At 44.1% G+C, this 24,004-nt stretch overlaps 2 protein-coding genes across 10 annotated transcripts in view; both read left to right on the top strand.

Moving 5' to 3' along the window:
* The first annotated feature begins 3 nt into the window (after positions 1 to 3).
* NFS1 (NFS1 cysteine desulfurase) lies at positions 4 to 19,400 on the top strand. Of its 4 annotated transcripts, none has more exons than XM_068986734.1 (13): positions 4 to 144; positions 755 to 864; positions 1,556 to 1,672; positions 2,383 to 2,466; positions 6,244 to 6,396; positions 9,398 to 9,491; positions 11,026 to 11,160; positions 12,874 to 12,908; positions 13,634 to 13,739; positions 13,819 to 13,900; positions 14,552 to 14,635; positions 15,232 to 15,321; positions 17,642 to 19,400. In XM_068986734.1, the coding sequence occupies exons 1-13, from the start codon at positions 48 to 50 to the stop codon at positions 17,703 to 17,705; spliced, it is 1,251 nt and encodes a 416-aa protein (XP_068842835.1). In that variant the 5' UTR covers positions 4 to 47; the 3' UTR covers positions 17,706 to 19,400. The 4 variants fall into 4 exon arrangements, with proteins under 4 accessions (XP_068842835.1, XP_068842834.1, XP_068842837.1 ...); XM_068986733.1 differs by having other exon boundaries at positions 12,874 to 13,031; XM_068986736.1 differs by lacking the exon at positions 6,244 to 6,396 and having other exon boundaries at positions 12,874 to 13,031.
* A 1,984-nt stretch (positions 19,401 to 21,384) lies between these two features.
* Positions 21,385 to 24,004, top strand: part of CPNE1 (copine 1) — a 38,895-nt gene continuing 36,275 nt past the window's right edge. For 2 of the 6 annotated variants that reach the window (XM_068987585.1, XM_068987582.1), the window contains exon 1: positions 21,408 to 21,524. The gene's annotated coding sequence lies outside the window, so the exon portion shown is untranslated. Of the gene's footprint in view, positions 21,525 to 23,578; positions 23,689 to 24,004 lie in introns of all 6 variants that reach the window. The other 4 variants (XM_068987583.1, XM_068987587.1, XM_068987584.1 and 1 more) reach the window with 4 other exon arrangements.

The following is a 24,004-nucleotide window of genomic DNA, read 5'->3' as shown; positions in this document are numbered from 1 at the left end:
CTGAGGACTGTAGCCGCTTCGGGCGGGGGGCTCCTGCCACCGGGACCATGCTGCTGCGAACCGCTTGGAGGCGGGTGGCCACGACCGCCCCCGCGGCTCCGGGGCCGAGGGCCAAGCCACCCACTCGGGGGCTGCTCCTGCGCGGTACGCTTGGGGCCCCCCTCGCTGCCACCTCCCTAGAGGCGCGGAACTTTCTCCTGGGCTAGGCGACTTACCTGCATATTCAGGAGCCTCCCTCTTCCGCTACCCAGACCCTCTGACACTTCCTCTTGACTGAACCCCTCAGATTTTCTCATACCGGCTCTCTGAACCGCTGACTTCGCCGCATCCCCGCTCCCGCACTTCACATCCTGCACCGCAGGCCCTCAGAGCCCTAAAATTTGGCCATCGGAGCTCTCCTGACCCAATTGTAGAGATGCTAGTGGTCCAGCCAGTAACCTTTGAAGGAGATCTTACCTACCGTCTCCAGGTTCCTTCTCAGGGGCTTTGCCCTTTCGGAGATTTCCTCACTCCAACGACGCAATTTGAATGTTGTCTCAACACCCTACCCTAAGAACCCTGTCTCTCTCCCTTACCTCTTTTTTACAGTTTGCTCAACTTTTCCGATGTTCTGTTTCCTTTTGCGTTGAGATTCGCTCAGCATCGCTTAAACTTATGTCACCTCCGTCCAGCCTTTAAATTCTGTTGTTTGGGATGCCCTGTGTGCAGAGTTGCATCCTCTCTCACCTGGCCCCTCCGTTCCATTTTTTGTCAGGTATAGACCTTACTCCCCAGTCTGCTGTTGCCTCTGATGCAGCCACTGCTCTGGAGGCGGAGTCAGTGCTGCGACCTCTGTACATGGATGTGCAAGCTACAACTCCTCTGGTAAGGATGGAGGGGCAGCCTTCCCTGAGCTGTTTAGTGGAGTTATACTGTAGAACTGGCAATGCACATAAATGGCTGAATCCCTGTAGAAGTGGGAACCATTGAGAAGTGTGTGCTGGGAGAGCAATGAGCCAGGAGACTGGAGGCTTACATTGTAGTCCACTAGAAGTGTCTTTACTGCTTACTAACTATTGATCTTGGTCAAATCACCTTATTGCTGGCACTTTCCTAGTAGTTAAAAGCATAGGCTCTGGAATTACTGGACCACTGCTTACTATATGCATTTGGGCAAGAATTAAATAGGTTAAAAGATAATAAAGCTGCCCTTAGAATAGTGCCTGGAGCATGATGAGCACTGGAATATTAATGCACGTTTTCATCAACATCCTCTCCTAGATATCACATTGCTTGGCAGTGAAAACACCTACAGACCCAACTGTAAGGAAAAAGCAGTGTTTGTAGATTATCTGAGGAGATGGTAGAATAATCTGTTTTAAGACGGATTGGGAGGAGAGTGTATTAAGCTAATATTTGGTTAGAACCTGGGGGAATGGAAGAATATTTGAGCCCTAATCTAGGCAGGGTCTGAAAGATTGGGGGTGTGTTGAGGCAGGTTGGGTAGGTCAGGAGATGGAGTGGGGCCCGGGTTAACTATGGGCTCAAGGAGACTGGTCTGTTCTGTTTTGTCCAGGACCCTCGGGTGCTCGATGCCATGCTCCCTTACCTAGTCAACTACTATGGAAACCCACACTCCCGGACACATGCTTATGGCTGGGAGAGTGAGGCTGCCATGGAATGTGCTCGCCAGGTTAGTACAGAGGACACTAGGAAGTTCTGATGTCAGAGGTTTCAGTGACCTGTGGGTGGCTTTTTTTTTTTTTTCTTTTTTTTTTTGAGTAGCTGTGGGTGAAGGTGGAAATGGTTTGGGGCTCTCTCAGCAAGCGATTCAAAGAACAGGCCTTTGGAGTCCCTCTGAAGGCATTCGATTAGTTTCCACATTTCCTGGCTAACTGACCTTTGTTATCTTATTATGTGACTTCGAGAAGCTTCAGTTTCCTCACATTGAAAATGGAGGTTGAGGGGAGTTCAGCGGTTAGAATTCCGGGCCTTCACTCCTGGGGGTCTGGATTTGATCTCTGTTCGGGGAACTAAGATCCAGCAAGCTGTGTGGCATGTCCAAAAGAAAATGGAGATCGTGGTGGTTCCTACTCCTTAAGGTTTTGGGGTGGATTAAGTCAGACAATACTAGTGATATGTTTGTTGACATGATGCCTGTGCATACTAAGAACTCAGTAAGTGCTTTTTCAAAAACACCAAAGTTGTTATTAATTGGATCTGGGATGTAGTTGAATATATCCCTTTGTCTGATCCTAGTGGGTACAGAACTGCTTCTTGAGCAGTTGACAGATTGCGGTGGAGCTTTTCTTCCTCCAGACTGCTGTCTTAGTTGTCACCACAGCCCCATTCGTGCTGAGGAAACTGATGCTCCTTATTTCTACTTCTCGTCTTGACTTGCAGCAAGTAGCATCTCTGATTGGGGCTGATCCTCGTGAGATCATTTTCACTAGCGGTGCTACTGAATCCAACAACATAGCAATTAAGGTAAGAGAACCAGAAGGCATATGTGGGTTTTCCTGACCTGGCAGATGGTTTCCTGCCATCAATTAGGCTCATGTGTCTTTCCCAGTCACCCACTTTTATCATATCATGAAAAAAGACCCAGACACACCACCCTTTTCCTAATTTGTTGCTTCCTTCAGCCCTGTGTAGTTGACTGTATCTAAAGTTTGCTCCTGGTGAACTGAATTCAGTCATGTAGTTGGATAGGAAAGGAGGTGGCTCTTGGGTCATCAACCACGTGGTGTTTGGGATGACAGCTACTTCAGAGGATAAACGGTGACTCAATCCTTTCCCCCATCCTTTAGATCTATTCACAATGAAGTCCAGAATACACTCGTAATTGAATAGATTTCTCTGCTTCTTGTTACCAAGTTCACCCTTATATCTATGATTTCAAGGCTGCCTTTTTCTCAGCCTTCCTTTTCTCTCCAGTGAGATCTGTTTGCAGCAAGTTCTTCCTGTTTCTTTAGATGTCCCTGTTTTTTAAGTCTCGGTTGCTGTGGTGCTGTCTGCAGACATTTACTTAATCACCCATTTTGGGATTAGTCACTCTGTCCTTGGGATGTCTTTGATGCTAACGAAAGTAAAATTCCACTCTCAGTAATCATGTCAGTGTTTCATAGAACATAGTCATGCCTACCTGGGGCCTGGTTACCAGGGTCACTTGTGTAAATACCAAGGGGCTGATAAATTGTGGGCTGCTGTAGGTTCAGCGCTGGCTCTATTCCCTCTCATCGTGGTCTCTCACCTGTGTTGCCAGTATTGTTTTTTCTGACTTTGGACTAAGTGTAGGAGACCTAGGCCTGGGCCAGGTTCCAGAGTCATCAGCACTCGCCAGATCCTGTTAACAGGAAAGTGTCCTTCCTTGAGACTGCAGAGACCACAGAGCCGTGCGTGTGCTCTCTTCAAAGATGAGGATGGTTTCTGGAATGGGGAGCATTTTCAAAACTTTGAAAATATTTGCTTTGAAAGTTTCCACAGATTCCCAGACCTCAAGGTCAAAGATTGCTAAGAGTGGTTTTGACCGTTTTCCCCTTAGACTCCTGGATGGGTAGAGTAAATATCTGTCTGCTGGCAGAGGATTCAACATTCTGGGTAACTGAGATAGGAGGAGAGGGAGGGAACTTTTAAATGTTTTCATTTTTATGTTCCTTGTCCCCAAGAACATTTTTATGTAGTCATAATTTTGGCCTAATTAGTTTCATATTCTGCTTTTAATGTAGTCTCCTGGGAGGGGTGGGGTTGCACATTTTATTTAATTTTTTTAAGGAATTCATGCATATGCAGTGAAATTTTTTTTAACCCTATGGAAAGATTTATTTATTAATTTTTACCAGAGTATAGTTGCTTTACAATGTTGTGTTAGTGAAGTGAATCAGCTATAAGTACACATATATTCCCTCTTTTCTGGATTTCCTTCCCATTTAGGTCACCACAGAGTACTGAGTAGAGTTCCCTGAGCTATATAGTAGGTTCTTATTATATGGAAAGGTTTAAACTCAAGTGTAGATCTTCCATTTCCTCCTCCCTAGCAAACAGACCTCAAGTCTGTTTAGTATTGTTCCAGAAAACAAATTGTACACACATATGCATTTGCTTTTAATAGTTTCACATTTTGTAGCATCCACATTTATTCTTCCATAGCCATTAATAGCATATGCTATATTTTTCCATTTCAAACTCCATAATTTTTAATATACCTACATTATTTTTCATGGAGTTGTATTATTGCAGTTTACTGTTTATTCCTCTATTGTTGAATGTGTTTAATCTCTCCATTTTTTTAAGGATTGTGAATACAATGAAAGCATATTTTGTCTCTATAGCATTATCTATGCTTTGAAATATTTCCCTAAATTCCCAAAAGAGGAGTCACAGTAGAGTGCTAATACAGCTTTTTAAAAAAATTTATTTTTTTTTAATTGAAGGATAGTTGCTTTGCAGAATTCTGTTAATACAGCTTTTAAGACATCTTTATAAATAATTCTCTGAAGAGTTTGTAGTGTAAGTTCTGTCATCAGCAAGGAATGAGTGTATGAGTTTCACTTCTACATTGCCAGCTTTGGGTATCAGTATCACCATATTTGTATGTTTTGTTGTTTACATAGAAATAAAACATATATACCCTACCATGTGTAAAATAGATAGCTACTTGGAAGCTACTATTAGAGCACGGGGAGCTCAGCTTCCTGCTCTGTGACCTAGAGGGGTAGGATGGGGGTGGAGTGGGAGGGAGCCTCTAGAGAGAGGGAATATATGAATGTTGTTGTTTAGTCTCTAAATTGTGTCTGACTCTTTGCAACCCCATGGACTGTAGTCTGCCACACTCCTGTGTCCACGGGATTTTCCAGACAAGATACTGGAGTGGGTTGCCATTTCCTTCTACAAGGGATCTTCTTGACCCAGGGATCAAACCCACTTCTCTTACACTGGCAGGCGTATTCTTTATCACTGAGCCACCAATTCCCTGCTGATTCATTTGTGGTACAGCAGAAACTATTACTAATACAACATTGTAAAACAGTTATCCTCCAATTAAAAAAAAGAAATAAATGAGAAACACTTTTCCTGAGATATGAGGATAGGAATGTTTTCCATTTTCCATCTATGATATAATAAAAAAATGTATTTGGTCTTTGTTCTCTGTTCCTAGCACAGGGCTTCAAAAACCCTTGTAGTTTCCTGAATACTAGGAATGTCTTTGTTATTCATAATAAGCCCCCTTGGACCATAATGTGTTTCTGGTGATGAAGTGACTCTTGGTGGGCCCTTAGATCGTTTTAAGATGCAGGCTGGTCACTCCAGAAGGACCAAGAAAATGTGATTAGAGGGTTGTAACTTTGATCTGGGGAAGAAAGGGGGTTGGAGATTGAGTCGAGTCATATCGCCAGTGATTTAATTGGTCACGCCTGTGTTATGAAACCCCTGTAAAAACTGGAAAACAAGGGGGAATTCCCTGGTGGTCCAGTGGCTGGGACTCCATGCTCCCAACACAGGGGGCCCGAGTTTGATCCCTGGTCAGCAAACTAGGTCCCACATGCCACAACCAAGACCCAGTACAGCCAAATAAATAAATAAAAATAATTATTAAAAAACAAAACAAAACTGGGAAACTAGAGTCAGAGGAGCTTCCAGGTTAGCTAACATGTGGATGTGCTGGCAGGTGGCATGCTTGACACTCTGTGCTCTTTCCTGCCTCAGACCTCATCCTGTGCAGCTCTTCCATTTGGCCATTCATGGGTTTTATCTTCTGTAATAAAGCTATGATAGTAAGTGTAGTGTTTTCAGTGAATTCTGTGAATCACAGGGGATTGGGCTATGCATCACCAATTCAGTGGACATGAGTTTGAACAAACTCCCTGAGATAGTGAAGGACAGGAAAGCCTGGAGTTTTGCAGTTCATAGTGTCAAAGTAGAGTCAGACTTGACTTAGTGATTAAACAACAACAAGGGGGCTGTGGGAAGTCTTTTATTTGTAGCCATCTGGGGAAATATGGAAGGGGGGCTTGTGACAGCTAGGCCTCACAGCTGGCATCTGAAGCGGAGGCAGTCCTGTGAGACTGAGGCACTTAACCTGTGGGGTTTTCACTAATTGGGATAGTTAGTGTCAGAATTAAGTTGAATTATAAGACACACAGTTGTCAGAGAATTGATGTTGGACCATACCGCCCTTATCCACTTACTCCTTGCAACTAGGATGGAAGTCACTGCTGTCTCTCTGAGTATATTCTTCTTTTTTCCACCACCACCAACTTCTAGGGAGTGGCCAGGTTCTATAGGTCCCGGAAAAAGCACTTGATCACCACGCAGACAGAACACAAATGTGTCTTGGACTCCTGCCGTTCACTGGAAGCTGAGGGCTTTAAAGTCACCTACCTCCCAGTGAAGAAGAGTGGGATCATTGACCTGAAGGTAAGAGGGCATGATAGGGGGAGCCTGGCTTCAATCTATGAAACTGTCTCTTTAGCCTCAGCTGGAGCTTGAAAGACTAGATGTAATGGTGAGGGAGGGCTTTAGAGAAATAGGTCTCTCAGTGGGACTCAGAGTATGTTCCTCTTGAGTGTGCACCATCTTCCTTTTGTCTGGAGGATTTGTTTCTCAGCTTAGTTGGTGCTTCCTGGTCTATGTGAGAGCCACTGACCATGTATGCAGGATGCCAGAGACTAACACTCACCATGGGAAAGCTTTGGCCTCCTTCACCCTTCACTGATGTTTCCCATCCTTCAAAAGGGTTGGTGTAGTTTTGTGAAGAATATTTCCCTTTGGGACCCATATATATTTAAAAAAAATTTGATTGATTGATTTATTAATTTTTGGTTGCGCTGGGTCTTTGTTGCCTTGTGTGGGTTCCCTGTAGTTGTGGTGCACAGGCTTCTCATTGTGGTGGCTTCTTTTGTTGTGGACGATGGGCTCTAGGTACATGGACTCAATAGTTGCGGCACATGGGCTCAGTAGCTGCGGCTCAAAGGCTCTAGAATGTGGGCTTAGAAGTTGTGGTGCACAGCTTAGTTGCCCTGAAGCACGTGGGATCTTCCTGGACCAGGAAAGTGAAGTCGCTCAGTCATGTCCGTCTCTTTTCGACCCCATGGACTGTAGCCCACCAGGCTCCTCTGTCCATGGGATTTTCCAGGCAATAGTACTGGAGTGGGTTGCCATTTCCTTCTCAAATCCTTATCCCCTGCGTTGGCGGGCAGATTCATATCCACTGTGCCAGGGAAGTCTGATTCACAATTTTCAAAAGGTATATTCCATTTATAGTTATTAAAAAATATTGGCTATATTCCCTGTGTTGTACAATATATCCTTATAGCTTATTTTATACAGTTTTTGCTTATTTTTATTATTTTAAAAATTTTGGCTGCACCCTGTAGCATGATCCTTAACCAGGGATCAAACCCACAACCCCTGCATTGGAATTCTTTAATTATTGGACTGCCTGGAAAGTCCCTTACTATTTTTATTCCAACAGGTTTTTTTTTTTGCTGCATCTTGAGGCATGTAGGTTCTCAGTTCCCTGATCAGGGATTGAGCCATTCCCTTTATTTTATTTAATGGCTTTTTACTTCTTTGCTCTGTTGTATGCCTATGCCTATTTTTCCACTAGGCTTAGCTTCTTGAACTTGAGGAGTGCATGTTTTCTGTATTTTCATTTCTCATAATACTCAACATAATGTCTTTCTTTCACTCTGTACTATTTATTGTGTCATAGTGCCAGGCACTGAGGATAAAGGGATGAACAAGACAAGCCTAGTCCGTGCCTTCAAGGAGCTTATATTCTAGTGAAAGGACAGTTAACATGTAAACAAATGTATAAATAATTATAAATTGGGATATATACTATAAAGGAAGGAAAGAAGAAGCTGAGAGAAATGAAACGTTGAGAACTTCCATTAGACCAGTGTCAGGGAAAGCATCATAGATGTTGGGAGGTTGATTACTAGTTTCTTTGGGATAAATGTTTTCATCAGATGTGGTCCCTATGTCAGTGTTAATAGTAACCTTGTTTTTTATTGCTTATTTTGTTCTTTGCTGCTTACTCTGACAACCTTATGTAGGAAAGGCTCCCTCTCTTTTTTTTTTTAATGAAGTTTTTAATTTTTAAATTATAGATTCTCATGTAGTTGTCAGAAGTAATACAGACAGATTTCATGTATCCTTTATTCATTTCCCTTAATGATAACATCTAGCAAAAGTATAGTATAATATTACAACCAGGATATTGATGTTGATACAATCTACTGGTCTTGTTCTGATTTCCCTGGTTTTACTTGTACTCACTTGTGTGTGTGTGTGTTTAGTTCTATGCATTCTAGTTTCATCACATGTGTAGGTTTACGTAACTATCACCACAGTGATGCTTTCTGTATTTTTTTTCCTAAATATGTGTTTAGTTTTGGCTGCGCTGGGGCTTCATTGCTGCCTGGAGGCTTTCTCTAGTAGTGAGCAGGGGCTACTCTAGCTGCGCTGCATAGTCATCTCGTGGCAGCGGCTTCCCTGTTGCAGAGCACAGCCTCCGTGGTGTGCAGGCTTCCGTAGTTGAGACATGTGGGCTCAATATTTGTGGCTCGAGGACTCCAGAGAACAGACTCAGTAGTTGTGGTGCATGGGTTAGTTGCTCCATGGCATGTGTGATCCTCCTGGACCAGGGATTGAACTAGTGTCCCCTGCGTTGGATTCTTAACCGCTGAACTACCAGGGAAGTCCCATGGTATTCTTTTAAAACCACTAATTTGATCACCATTTCTTTAATTTTGTCATTTCAGTAATGTTATATAAATGAAATGTTAGGAATATAGTATGTAACCTTTTGGGATTGGCTGTTTTCACTTAGCATAAGTCTTGCTGCTGCTGCTGCTAAGTTGCTTCAGTCGTGTCCGACTCTGTGTGACCCCATAGACAGGTCTTAGGCAAATTATTTAAGTTGTTGCCTGTCTCTGTATCTGTTCCTTTTTGTTGCTGAGTAGTATTCCACATAATGGAAGTACCACAGTTTCTTTAACCATTTCCCTATTGAAGGACCTCTGGGTTGTTTTAGATTTTGGCTATTAAGAATAAAGCAATCATGATCATTAATGGGTTTCTTATGTGAATTTAAGCTTATATTTCCCTGAGTTAATGCCCAAGAGTGCAGTTACTGGGTCATATGGTAATTTCATGTTCAGTTTTATAAGAAACCAAAGCTGCCAAACTGTTTTCCAGTGTGATTGTACCATTTTATATTCCCGTCAATAGTGTAGGAGTGATTCAGTTTCTTTGTATCCTAGCCAGCATTTTGTGTCATTGCTATTTTAATTTTACCCACTCTTATAGGTGTGTAGTGAAAGGCCCCTTTTCACAACTAAGCTTGCTTACATTCTGAGTTAGAGAGGACTCTGTTCATACTATATGGTCTTTTTACTCCTGATATTCTTAGGAACTAGAGGCTGCCATCCAGCCAGATACCAGCCTGGTCTCAGTCATGACTGTGAACAATGAAATTGGAGTCAAGCAGCCCATTAAGGAAATAGGTAAGTATCATGGGTGGGCTTCCCTGGTGGCTCAGACAGTAAAGCATCTGCCTGCAATGTGGGAGACCTGGGTTTGATTCCTGGGTTGGGAAGATCCCCTGGAGAAGGAAATGGCAATCCACTCCAGCACTCTTGCCTGGAAAATCCCATGGATGGAGGAGCCTGGTAGGCTACAGTCCATGGGGTCACAAAGAGTCGGACACAACTGAGCGACTTCACTTTCTTTCTATGGGTGGACCCTGATGCTTGCCCCCAACTGGGATCCATCTGAGGAGCAGGACTGGACTAGGAGCTGAAACACTATATAGAATGCAGTAAGGAAACCAAGGGAAAGAGGGCTTCAGTTCCTTGTTCAAGGACATATTGTAAATGGCACAGCTGGTATTTGAACCCAGGTCTAATACCACTTGAGCTTTCCAGATGGTTCAGTGGTAAAGAATCTGCCTGCCAGTTCAAGAGATGCAAGAACCTTGGGTTCGACCCCTGGGTTGAGAAGATCCCCTGGAGGAAGAAATGGCAACTCATTGCAGTATTCTTGCCGGGAAAATCCCATAGACAGAGATGCCTGGGGGGCTACAGTCCATGTGGTCATAAGAGAGTTGGACATGACTGAGCACACATGCATTGCACTGCACTGCTGTCCTTTTCATCTTATTGCAGTTGGTGCAGAAAGCAAAACAAAAAACTTCCACCTGTTTTTCTCTTCCTCTTTTAACTTTTTCGTTTTAGAACATCTGTTTACTGTGCTCATTTGGAGCCAGAGACACACACCCTGTAACTTCTTAGGTACATTAGCAAATAGATCTATTAATTTTTGCTTCTTTTAAATCAATAAGGATCTAAAAGTTAATCTGATATATTGAAAGGCCATTGTTAATGAGGTAGGAAGAGTCTTATGAATCAGAATATCGGGTCTGTTTTGATTTGATGCTTTGTGCTTTTTTTTGACCACCATAACTTTTATTTATTTTATTATTTATATAAGTTGGACTATAATTGCTTTACAATGTTGTGTTAGTTTCTAATGTACAATGAAGTGAATGAGTTGTATGTTTACATATGATCCCCTCTTTCTGGGACCTCCCTTCCACGCCCCTCCCCCCCAACCATCCCACCCATCTAGGTCATCACAGAGCACCAAGCTGAGCTTCTTGTACTTTACACTGGTTCTCACTAGCTATCTGTTTTACAGATGGTAGTGTATATGTGTGAATCCTAATCTCTTAATTAATGCACATTATGTGGAATCTAGGAAAATGGTACAGAGGAACCTATTTCCAGGCTAGGAGTAGAGATGCAGGCATAGAGAATGGATGTGTGCACTTGCCCTTATTTATTCTAGTCAAGGACACTAGAGCTGAGAATGAGAGAGAGACAGAAATAGAGAGAGAAAGAGAGAGAGAAGTGATTTACTATGTGGCTAGGGCCAATACCAGATGTAATTTTGCCTCAGAACTCATAGTATATTATAGGACCACTGCCAGGTTACTTCCTAACATTGTGCTCTGGTTCTTCCCCTCTGTTGTTTCCTCAGGGCAGATTTGCAGTTCCAGAAAGGTGTATTTCCATACCGATGCAGCCCAGGCTGTTGGAAAAATCCCACTTGACGTCAATGACATGAAAATTGATCTCATGAGCATCAGTGGCCACAAAATCTATGGTCCCAAAGGTACTAGCCCCTCCTAGGTTTCCTCCTCTCAGCACCACCCAACAACCCTTTGACAGGTGTTGCTGGGATTCATTTGGGACTGTCATTGCTCTCAGAGGAAGAGTGCTCTGCAGAATGCAGGTGTCATTTAATAATAGCCAGGAACACTTGCCTATTTGCAGATTCTAGCAGTTACTATAAGCAGTCCATCGTTCACTGGTCTCTTTAGAAAATCCTTTCATGTAGATGTTAATTTGGTTGAGGAACAAAGGTTTTGTCATATCAAATTAGCTTGATAAGTCCAGTTATCTTGTCAACTATGATTTGCAGACCAATATTCTTTTTTTTTTTTTTGACTGTGTGGCATGTGGGATTATAGTTCCCTGACCAGGGATTGAACCCATGGCCCCTGAAGTGGAAGCCTGGAGTCCTAACCACTGGACCTCCAGGGAAGTCTCAGATCAATATTCTTTGAGTCCTTTATTCCCTCATGTTTTGCTTTAGCCTTAGGGGAAGATTGTATGGGCTTTTATGTGTTTTGGTGTTTGTTCCTAGCTTTACTAGTCTTTGCTCCTGTTAATCTCTCAAGGTACTTGTCTGTGTCCTATGGTCCTATTGTCATAGGAATATTTTCCAGCTGGAATTCTGCCTTTGCATGCCAGCCTTTGGGAAGAGACTGTTGTCCTCTGTTTTATGGAGGTAGCCATCCAAAATGAACAACTTTTCCTCTCTTTCGTGGGTGAGGGCCTGGGGTGGTTGGTTATGCCAGTATGCTTTCTGTGTCTGCAGGGTGTGTCATCCGGATGGACACCCTGTTGGAAAAGGTGTGATAGTTCCTGAAAGTATATAAGATGGCTTCTTCTAAAGCAGCAGTCCCCAGCCTTTTTGGCAGCAGGGACCAGTTTCATGGAAGACACTTTTTCCATGGAACAGGGATGGGGGTAGGGTGGTTTCAGGATCCAAGTGCATTACATTTAATGTGCACTTTGTTTCTGTTATTATTACATCAGTTCCACCTCAGATCATCAGACATTAGATCCCGGAGGTTGTGCTTCCAGAGGTTGTAAAGAGTGTGTTTTTAAGTTAATTGTTTTTAAAAGCTCAACAGTCATTCTGCTGCTGCTGCTAAGTCGCTTCAGTCGTGTCTGACTCTGTGCGACCCCATAGACGGCAGCCCACCAGGCTCCCCCGTCCCTGGGATTCTCCAGGCAAGAACACTGAAGTGGGTTGCCGTTTCCTTCTCCCAACAGTCATTCTATCTTGAACTAAAATTGGCTTATTGGCTTTTATTGTAGATAAATCTGTTTTGATAAAACTAATTAACTCATATTGAGCAGAAGCTCTGTTCAGCACTTAAATGTATGCAGGTATCCCTCACTATCCAAACTCTTGCTTTTTGAACTCAGAATCTAAATAGATTTAGATGACATGGTAGCCCTCACTCTCCAAATGTAGTGTCTGAGCCCTTACTCTCTGAACTTGGGAACTGCAGAGATTCAGATAGTGTCAGATACTTGAATATGATTTTATTTTAATGGGGAAATGGAATATGTCTTAATAAATGCAGTTTGGTACATCCTGCATTAGTGTCCCCCCGCCCCAACATTTTTTATTTTGAAAATTGTGGAACTTACAGAAGAGTTGAAAGAATTTTTTGACCCCTTTGGAAAGTGATATTTTGTTTCATCTGCCTTTTCCTTTTTCTCTTTTTTTGTAACGAACTTTGTTTCCCAGGGGTTGGTGCCATCTACATTCGCCGGCGGCCCCGTGTGCGTGTGGAGGCCCTGCAGAGTGGAGGGGGGCAGGAGCGGGGTATGCGGTCTGGGACAGTACCCACACCCTTGGTGGTGGGGCTGGGGGCTGCGTGTGAGGTGGCACAGCAAGAGATGGAGGTATGGGGAAAGCAGTTCCCTCCCACAAACTCTTCCCCTGTGCTGGGTCTCCTGTTTAGCAGCTTCTTGGCATGACTGGGTCAGATCTTTGCCAGAAGAGGAGGTTTACAAAAACCGTCTTTCTCCGGGTGCTGCTGGCATCCTGTTCTGAGGGAGGTGTCGTCGTTGTTGTTTAGTCACTCAGTCGTGTCCGACCCTTTGTGATTCCTTGAACTGTAGCCCATCAGGTTCCTTGTCCATGGGATTTCCCAGGCAGGCATACTGGAGTGGCTTGCCATTTCCTTCTCTAGGGGATCTTCCTGACCCAGGATCAAACCCGCATCTCCCGCATTGTAGGCGGATTCTTTACCGCTGGGCCACCTGGGAAGCCCTGAGGGAGGTCTTATGGGCTCCAAATTCCATGCCCTTTACTGGAACCATGTGTCCACTATTTGAGCACCTCTGTGCTCAGTGCTGTGGATACAGTGGTCTCCATGAGTAACACAAGACCATAGGTGGTTAAATGTACAGTCACTTCTGGGCCCAGGGTAGGGTTCCTCATCCTTTATGTCTCTGAGCTGTTAATGGTCACTATGCTTAGTCCTCCCTTGCCTGCTCCTCAGTATGACCATAAGCGAATCTCAAAGTTAGCTGAGCGACTGATACAGAAGATAATGAAGAGCCTTCCAGATGTGGTGATGAATGGGGATCCTGAGCACCATTACCCAGGTATGGTCATGCCCATTCTGTCCCCGCCTGGAAGAGCCCGAGACTCTGAGCCTCCTCTCACAGTAATTCTCTCTTTCAGGCTGTATCAACCTCTCCTTTGCGTATGTGGAAGGGGAGAGTCTGTTGATGGCACTTAAGGATGTTGCCTTATCCTCAGGGAGGTGAGTTGGACTGGATAGGCAGGGTCTGTGGCAGGACCAGTTAGTCTGGCTTTTAAGTGTCGGGTTAATAAGTTTCCCGTTGTGGAGATGACACGCACAGGAGCTTTTGGTTGAGAATAAAAGTCATTTTGTAAGCACCTATTTTTAGCCAGTTGGGCACAGGCTAGTTTGCCACCTTTGGAGGGCTTCCTGTGATAGAGTTTTGTGCCTTTTGTGGTCCCAGGAGATGCCTGTATCTGTTCTAATGTTATTCTAGTAGTTCTGTTATAGCCCTCTAGAATTCAACAATGTTCCAGAAGATACCAAGTGTTTAGCTGCTGTCTAGGCTGCTACAGATGATGCATTTGGTTGTAGGGAAGTGATCCCATGGCTCTCTGCCACTTCTTGTTACACTCAGCTCATGTGGTATCACACTCTGTCACGCTTTGGCTGTGTCCTTGCTCATGGAAGATATCCTCCATAGGGGCCAGAGGAGCTCGATCCACATACTAGAAGGTGCAAGCAGCATCTGTCTCTTTAGCTCTGTCAGATGAGAATGTCTCTTTTGTCGTGATGTGACTTCAGGGCTCTGGGGGTAGGAACAAGACTGGGGGTTTGTGGCCAGAAGCAGATTGGATGCTGAACTGAGCAAAGCTCTGTCTTTCTCCTCAGTGCCTGCACCTCTGCGTCCCTGGAGCCCTCTTACGTCCTTCGAGCAATTGGCACTGATGAGGATTTAGCTCACTCTTCTATCAGGTTAGTCAACTGAGCTGCAGCATTTATGAAAGGTGTGAACTTTTGTATTATTCATCTCCTGTTAGAGTCTTCCTCAGTCTAGTTTTTTTTAAAAAAAACAAAAAAGTACTTATTTTTTATTTGGATGCTCAGGGTCTCAGCTGTGGAATGCAGGATCTTAATTATGGCATGTGGGATCTAGTTCCCTGACCAGGGATAGAGCCCAAGCCCCCTGCATTGGAAGTGCAGTCTTCGCTGCTGGACCAATCTAGGGAAGTACCCAATCTAGTTTTTCTTATCCCTTCTTCATTCTTCACGAGTCTCTCGAGCAGTGGTTCTCAGACTTCACTGACTGTCACCTGGGAAGTTTGTGAATGATGAAGAGGTCTGAGTGCTGCACTCAGAGATTCTGATTTGCTAGGTTTGGAGAAATAGGAAACTTCTTCTTGGATGATTCTCAGGTGACCCACAGACCATGTCTGGAGAAACTGTCCTCCAGGGAATGGACTGTGTCTCTCCATGTCTTTTGTGGAGTAGAGCCTCACTGGGTATTTGCTGAATGAATTTACCCTGGTACCACAGGTCCGATGCAGAGTTCTCCTCTGTGTCTTTTTCAGGTTTGGCATTGGCCGTTTTACTACAGAGGAGGAAGTGGACTACACAGTGGAGAAGTGCATTCACCATGTGAAGCGTCTTCGAGAAATGAGGTATGCACTCTTGCTCCAGAGACTCTTCGGAAGAAACTGCAGCGCTAGCTCCTTTCTTGTCCTCAAGCTGTGTATTCACCCTTCCGGAAACCAAAGTTTGAAAATCCTTGGCTTTCAGGATTTAGAGGAAGTCCTAAGGCAGGAAAGTGGATTTTCTTGGCTACTTGTCAGAAAATGACAAGGTGTCTTTAAAAACTAAAGAGCCATGTAAATTCAGATTTTTTTCATTAATTTATTTTATTAATTTATTTATTTGGCCTTGAGGTTTGCAGGATCTTAGTTCCCTGACCCGAATTGAACCTGTGCCCCCTGCAGTGGAAGCACAGAGTCCTAACCACTGGACCCCCAAAGAATTCCCCGTCATTTTATTGATAATATTAATCGTTGTCTTGCAGCCATATCAGTGCAGAATTCATGACTTGTAGACTAAGTTTAGGAAAACTCTATAAGATAGGGATTCTTAGTTTGGGTTCTATGGCCAAACTTCAGGATAACCCTGAAATTGTATGCCAAGTATTTTACAGTTGCACATTTTCTTTGGAAGAAAGTCCATAGTTTTCATCAGATACTCAAAAGGTTAGGAACTTTTACTTAGAGTTTTCTTTGCAAAGATGCTTACAAAGGTCAAGAGATCCTTTACCAACCAGCTGCTACTAGGGGTCTCCTAATAGTCATAGAGCTCTATGTTCATGGGAACATAAAGGCCTTGGGAATTCTTCAGAACTCTGTTCTGGTTCAGTTTGACTTTCAAGATTTTCTTGGTCTAGTTGGCAAGAGTGAGGTAGTTCAGGTGCATACTGCTTTCCTTTGTGAGCTCCCCAGGCCTTTCTGGGCTCTGAATTTTTCTTCACAGAGTCTGGTTGTATTGCTTAAATATCTATAGCTTGCTTAGCTTTGTTAGGCTCAGGATTCCTCCTTGGCTTGGCTCTCTTGTACTCTCACTTGGCACATTGAGGAGGCATTTTTACTCACTATGCTGCCAAGTGAGACATTCCTCATAACCGTGTGTTTTCAGCATCTTCACCCTATTCCTTCTGATGCCTTGCAAACAATTTCAACCTCATCCCATTAGCCCTCAGCCAGAGTTTTATTTTGTGAGCCTGTGATATTAAGTCACCTTCCCTAAAGAGAAGGCTAACTTCAAAGAGTCTTACTGCTACTGCTAAGTCACTTCAATCGTGTCCAACTCTGTGCGACCCCATAGACAGCAGCCCACCAGGCTCCCCCATCCCTGGGATTCTCCAGGCAAGAACACTGGAGTGGGTTGCCATTTCCTTCTCCAATGCATGAAAGTGAAAAGTGAAAGTGAAGTCGCTCAGTCCTGTCTGACTCTTAGTGACCCCATGGACTGCAGCCTACCAGGCTCCTCCGCCCATGGGATTTTCCAGGCAAGAGTACTGGAGTGGGGTGCCCAAAAATATCAAATAGAAAGGTGCTGGGGAACTTCCCTGACGGTCCAGTGGTTAACACTCTGTGCTTCCACTGCAGGGGACACAGATTTGATATCTTGTTGGGAAATTAAGATCCCAGAATGCCATGTGGTACAGCCAAAAATAAAAAAAAGTGTGCTTGGAATGCATAGTGTAATGGAGAGAGATAAACCAAAAATAGAATGAAATTGGGTAGCATAAAGTTAACTGGAGAACTCTAAATCAAAATCCTATGGTTGTAACACACTGAAGTAATATCTGGTCTGGGAACATTATCTAAGGCATTCAAGCTGAAGGTGATCAGAGTTTAGCAGAGATCTCTCAGCAGCTGTTCTTGTATGAAATGGGATGCCCAAGTCCAAGACTCAGAGTCCTTTTGAATTGGAGCTGGGGATGTTGGAAGTAGAGTCACCTCTGGGGAGATGAATCTTGTGGGAATTGGATAATGGTGATACATACCCAGGTGATTTAGGGCCAAGTTTTGTTTCTGAGAAGCAGAGCAAAACCAAGAAGCAGGTGCTGAAAAGTCCATTTGTGTTGGGGGTTAGTAGAGAGGCTGAAACTTGCTGCTTACACTTGTTCCAGGGGTCTTGGTTCTCGCAGGGAAACTGTGTCCATAGCCTCTCACATGTGATAACCACACTTGACACTCTTGGAGTGGCCTCGTTGGAGCTGAGCCTGGGGTACTAGTTATTAATGTTGGCAGCTGAGGAGAGGCTAGAGCTGACAAGGACTTTCTCAGACAGCTGAGAAAGACTTGATAACCTCTTGTTTTGGGGTAATCAGGGTAGGAGGTAGAAGAGAGACAAGAACAGATGGAGGCAAGTTAGGGCTCAGTGCTATCTGCTTCCTAAGCCTTCACTCATCCAAATACCTCTTCTCTTTGGCAGCCCTCTCTGGGAGATGGTGCAGGATGGCATTGACCTCAAGAGCATCAAGTGGACCCAACACTAGAAGAATGGGCCTCTAAGTCTGTGCTGGCCTGGCTCCTCCTGCTTCATCAACTCATGCACAGCCAGGCATTTCGTTACCCCCAGTGGCTGCTCCATGTTCAAACCAGAACTGGTGTAGCCACCTGACTTCAGCATCAGCCTGCCTCTAAGACAGCAACATGAGAAAATGGTCTTTCTCCGGCCTCAGCTCCTTTGGTGGGGAACATTCCCCATTTCTTTCCGGGAATCCTTCTCTGGTCTTATAGTGAGTGGATGTTCTCATCCTGAACCAGGAGGGACATTTGCTATGAGTTGCTGCTGGACACATCTATATCCTTGGTGGAGAGAGCCAGAGGAACTGCAAAAACGCTCTTTGTTCAGGGACCCTGATGCCCTAGGTGGACATTTGAGTTGTTGCTTACCGCTGCTGAAAGAGACTGACTTCTTCAGATAGAAGCATAAACATCTATGACTTCATTTTTTTTGTGGCTCCAAAGGCTACCTCTTCATATCGTCTATAGACTGAACTGCAAGTTTCTTAGAAGGCTTGTCTCCTCTGTGTTCTTATCCTTCTTTTCTTTTGACCTAATGGAGCTAGAAATATCTATATGACTGACTCTACCTAGTCTTGTAGTAATTTATGTTTCTTTTTTTAAAACAAATGTTAATTTGCAGATCAGAGGAATAAAATCATCTTCCTGTATTTATTGGATAACTTTATGAGAGGCTCAAGGAGAATTTCTGGAGAAGGAAATGGCAACCCACTCCAGGGTTCTTGCCTAGAGAATCCCAGGTCGGGGGAGCCTTGTGGGCTGCCGTCTCTGGGGTCTCACAGAGTCAGACACGACTGAAGCGACTGAGCAGCAGCAGCAAGAATTCCAAGCCTGGGAATCGTGGGGTGGACTACTTTTTGATGTCGACAGATGAGTCTGCTTGCTTATTTTATTTGGGTGCCTCTCAGGTGCCTGACATTATTCTGGGTATTTGGGACACACTAGTTAACAATACCAAAAAGTACTCTCGGTGAACTTTCATTCTAGCAGACAGAAAGAAAATAAGAATTAAATAAGGCTATTATTATAGACTGTGATGAGTGCTGTGGCAGAAATTGAGTGGTAGAGAAAGTAACAGGGAAAGAACCTACCATGTTGGGTATACTAGGAAAGCTTTTTTGAGGAGGTGTTAATTAAGCACAAACATGATTTCTAGCCATCAAAAGAACTAGGGATTGGTGAGGAATAAGAAGGAACAGTAAGAGCAAAGGGCCGGAGGCATGAAAAAGCATGGTGTTTGAGAAACAGAGGTCAAAACAGCCAGAGTAGAGTTTTGCGATTTGTGAGTCTGAAACCATAAGTGGGAGCTTTCTAGCATTAAAAGGGGTGAGAAAGAAATTTTATTAGAGTACATCACATGTAAATATTTAAAAATTTTACTGAAGTATAGTTGATTTAAAATGTTACGTTAATTTTTGCTGAAGAGCAAAGTTACTCAGTTATATGTATTTTCATATTTTCTATTATGGTTTATCACAGGACATTGAGTATAGTTCCCTGTGAAATTCAGTAGGACCTTGTTGTTTATCCATCCTGTATATATACTAGTTTGTATCTGCTAATCCCAAACACCTTATCTTTTCCTTCCCTACTTGCCTCCCCCTTGGCACCTGTAATTCTGTTCTCTGTATCTTCCTCTAGTGTACAACAGGTGGTCAAGATGACATATATGTCCTGCCAGTTCAGACTGAAAGCCACTGTGAGGCCTCTGAATTCTCAAATAAAATTGGTGGGTTCCTGACTAAAAGATCTGAATTTAGTTTCGACTTGTGACAAGTCAGACATAGGAAAGGAGAAATGAACTGAAACAATGTCCATTTCTCCATCTGCCCTCTCAAAGAGAAGCAAAAGATTTTCAGGGAGTTGAGGGTGTTCTTGAGGGGAATCTTAGTTTCTGACCAGGGATGAAACCCCTGCAGGCATGGCCAAAAAAAATAAAAAATTCAACATATGGGTACAAATATCTTTCTGAATTATAATTTTACTTGGTTATATGCCCAATACTGGGATACTGGATCATATGTCAACTCTAGTTTTAGTTTTGTGAGGAAGTTCCATACTGTTTTCCGTAATGGCTGCACCAATTTACACTCCCACCAACAGTATAGCACATATGTTAAGTATCTTATTTTTATCACACATTTTAATGAGTTTACAGGTTGCAAATATATTTCTCATGTGAGTGATACTCAAAGTTTGAAGGGCACCAGGCTAAAGTATGGTAAATGCGGACAAACGAGAAGGAGGAGATGGAATTAATAGTTTTTTGAATAAATTGTTTTATTTTGAATAATCTTAGATTTAGAGAAATGTTGCAAAGATAGTATAGAGTTGCATGTCTATCACCCAATTTCCTCTAATTTTTAACATCTTACATAAAACTGATGTCAAAACTAAGAGACTGACATCTGTACATCAGTATTAACTACACTTCAGATTTCATTCAGATTTCACCAGTTTCACTAATGTCCTTTTTCTACTCCAGGATTCAATTCTGGGTACCACATTGTTTTGTTCTTAACGCACTGCATTTTACCTGCAAAAAGTATATATAATGAAGTATCAGTTCAGTCGCTCAGTCGTGTCCGACTCTGCGACCCCATGAACCGCAGCACGCCAGGCCTCCCCGTCCATCAACAACTCCCGGAGTCCACCCAAACCCATGTCCATTGTGTTGGCGATGCCATCCAACCATCTCATCCACTGTCGTCCCCTTCTCCTCCTGCCCTCAATCTTTCCCAGCATCATACATTTGTTTAAAAGCGTGATCTGGCACCCTACTCCAGTACTCTTGCCTGGAAAATCCCATGGACGGAGGAGCCTGGTGGGCTACAGTCCATGGGTCGCGAAGAGTCGGACACGACTGAGCGACTTCACTCACTTTTCACTTTCATGCATTGGAGAAGGAAATAGCAACCCACTCCATCGTTCTTGCCTGGATAATCCCAGGGATGGCGGGGCCTGGTGGGCTGCCATCTGTGGGATCGCAGAGAGTCGGACACGACTGACGCGACTTAGGAGGAGCAGCAGCAGCAGCAGCAGCAGCTAGCACCAGGCTAGTCTGCAACACAAATCTTCCCCAAACTTGGGAGTTGTGGGGAATTTAGTCCCTGAATTTGTTAGTCAATTGCCTCTTTTTCTGCCTTGGAAGATTAGTTCAATTATGGTAACATTAATCAAGAGATAGGATATATACGAGCAAGCGGAGTCTGCGAGGCTTAGGACCAAAGCAGCACAAGAATAATTTTTTCTATAATAAAACCATACCAAAGTGCAGTCGTGGAGAGGTTAACGAGGACTGGTAAGTCTCCCCGGGCTGAAAATTTTAAATTTCACCACCATTTTGTGGTCCTTTTAATCTCAAAACAATTCTGCGAGGTAGGCAGTATTTTCTTCCTTTCGCAGAGGCTCGAAAAGAAGAAATTGCTTGAACCCAAGCGCCAAACACCTGAGCTGATCGCATCAAGCAGCGTCGCTCCCCTAAAGGCGGAGCCAGTGCGCAAACGTCGCAAACTTCTCACAAGAAACACAGGCAACTTCCGGGAGCTTCCCGAGATGCTCAACCCGCTTGCGCCGCTACGCCCCGTGACATCAGTCACTCTGCCCCGCCCTTTCTGGAACGCTGAGCTGCGGAGCGGGCCGGCGGCCATCTTGTGAAGCGGAGAAGAAGGAGGTGGCTGCTCTGGGCTCCGGGAAGCCGTTCGGGCTGGGGCTGCTGGCCGCGGGGCGGAGGCACTCGCGCGGGGGGTAACTCGGGTCTGGGTTCGGGTGCCGCGCAGTTCTCGCCGGTAAGACTCCTGCAGCCCCGGAACGGGCGGGGCTGTGCGGGGCTCGAGCCGCCCCTTGGCCCGGGGCGGGGCCTTCGGAGGCCTCGGAGCCCGCCGCAGCGAGCGCCCTACACAAAAGGGTCGGGGCTTAGCTGAGGGGGTCTTGGGGCGCCTCTTGCGCCTCTCAGTTCTGAGAGGATGCAAGAAAGACACAAGAGAGGATGGTCTGCCTACCGAAGAGGGCCCGAGGCCATAGCGAGGACGCCCCGGTCGTCTGAGAGGGGAGGAAGCCAGAGCTGGGTGCCCCAGCGGCCCGCAAAGGAACGGGAACTGCAGTGAAAACACGCTACATTCCAAATGAACAAGATTCTCTATGCTCTCACGTGGGGCAGAGATTATAACTGTGTTCCGAAGTGAGATAATCGTAGTGAGGACCCTCCCTCCACCGGAAGTGGGATGGAGGCCTCTGAATAAAGGGACTGGACACACCTGTGGGGAGGGAGCTGTAGTCGGTTCTCTCCCTTGAGTGTAGGAAGTCAGAATTGGCCGGCCGCCATGGAGGCCTGAAGGTAGAGGGGGTTGCTTTGAAAAGCATCTGAGGCCCAGCGTTGGGGCGGGGCTTGTTCTCCGGGGTGTAGTTAATTTGAGAGGGCCGCGAGGGTAGCGTGGGGGTGAGTCCGCCTCGCGAGCCTTATGAGAATTGTTAAGATGTTAGGCTAGGCCCTTGGTTCCCGCATAGGGAAGGGTCTGCTAAGAGCATCACTTTACGTGTCCCTTGGGAGAGATGCTCGAGCGTTTAAGGTGGAGGAGGTTCAATGGGATGCGGAGACTGGGTGATTTTGATGGAGAGTGAACTGAGTTTTTGATTGAAGGCTGGAGATGGTAGTTTGCGGCCACGTGAAATGAGTGGGAGCGGCTTTGATAATCCACAGGTTAGTGACAGGAAGATCACTAGTGCAGGGGCTTAGTTGCTAGATTGTAAGTGCATGGACGGTGTTTGCCGTATAGTGGAAAATTTGAGCTCCGGTGAGGGTTACTCTGAGTTATTCAGCTCTGAACGTACCGAGAGCTGTGTAGTGGAAATAGACAACATAAGCGAGGTTTCTGGATCTTAAAACCCTTCTTGCTCCGGATTCCCAGAGATGACAATGTAAATTGGGATAGTTGGCAGGCACCAAAATATACAAGATTAAGGTGATGCCAGTCGATATAACCTACTAAAAAACTGATTGCAACTGAAGGTTTTGTTGAAGGAGAGACTTCGGACGAGTATTTGTTTTAAAGCTTCTTGTATGGTTTTAAATGGTGTAATTTTTGTAAAATGCAGTACTAACATGAATTTCCTTGGATTTTATTATTTAATTTACATTGTAATGCGTTTCAGAGCATTTGCAATTGAAAAAAATAATCTTAGAAGTCTGGACGTATAGGCCGTTCTCGTTGCGTTTTGTTTTTTAATTGTAGAGATAAACCAGACTAGTCGTAGTTTTGATAGCCTGGAGGATTTCTGGACTTAGTGAAAGGAAATTGTGTCCAGCCGTTTTCTAAGAATTTTAAAAAGCTGGGAGGAACTGTTACAGGAGGTTAAAAAATGTTTATGGTAAATAATCTCTGAAGAAAATGATATGTTTGGCTTGTTTTGTAAAAGTTGAGGATGTGCTCCGTATTATTTCTGGAAAATTTTAATGAAGCAGGGAATGCATTTTTATATCACTTTTATATGCTCTATTATGGGTTATTTTGTTTATGGATTGTGATGCATAATTTCATTTTTTTTATGTTCATATCTGTTAGGTGAAAAATGTGAAGCTTTAGAAACCATCATGATAGTTACTTGGAATACATTGTTATACGCTGATTCCAGAAAACTTGAGGCTTCTTTCACTTTCTTCGGCATACCAAATGACTGATTTTTGCATGATGAGTTTGGGGGTTGGTACAATTTTTAGATGTGAAACTTGATTTTGTGGGCAAGTGTGTGCCAGGTGTTGAAATTCAGCGCCAGTATTCATGCTGTTTTTATTCCATTTTCTAGATAGTCACTCCATCCTTCTATTGAATATTTTTTTCTCTAGATGAAATAGGAAGAACTTCTGTCAGTAACGGTTGCGCAAAAGATGTTTTTAGATATCCCTGCCTAAAACGCAGTGACTATCTTCCATTTCTCTGATCTTCTGCCTGGCCAGTAAGTGCTTGATAAATGTTTGTGGAAGAAGTGAATGTTGTTGTGTTTTAGGTCAACTAAGAAAAATCACTGAATCTATAGTTTTGTCAGATTTTACTACCACCACACATACACCTTTTGGTTTGCATAGAGTTTAGTTCATTAAAGCCTTAAAACCAGTAGTGAGGGTGAATGTGGTTGGCTAGGTTAGAAGAAATATTGTTTCTTTGAAGTCTAAAGCCAGTAAGACAATGAACTTTGTTGGCATTTGAGGGGATATAAAAAATAATATAGTCTTTTTTGCAAGAGCATAAATATCATATTTTAAAATGTCTTT

The sequence above is a fragment of the Capricornis sumatraensis genome, chromosome 15, assembly GCF_032405125.1.
Source record: "Capricornis sumatraensis isolate serow.1 chromosome 15, serow.2, whole genome shotgun sequence".
Classification (NCBI taxonomy): Eukaryota; Metazoa; Chordata; class Mammalia; order Artiodactyla; family Bovidae; genus Capricornis; species Capricornis sumatraensis.
Note: the sequence above shows the minus strand (reverse complement) of the source record. Positions and strands in the feature narration are given on the sequence as shown.

What these genes read in the sequence shown, in the direction of transcription:
- NFS1 (XM_068986733.1), top strand. Translation starts at nt 48, where the DNA reads ATGCTGCTGCGAACCGCTTGGAGGCGGGTGGCCACGACCGCCCCCGCG. An exon ending in TGCAAGCTACAACTCCTCTG is followed by an intron (nt 865 to 1,555) that starts GTAAGGATGGAG and finishes TGTTTTGTCCAG; the next exon opens with GACCCTCGGGTGCTCGATGC. An exon ending in AAGCGTCTTCGAGAAATGAG is followed by an intron (nt 15,322 to 17,641) that starts GTATGCACTCTT and finishes TCTCTTTGGCAG; the next exon opens with CCCTCTCTGGGAGATGGTGC.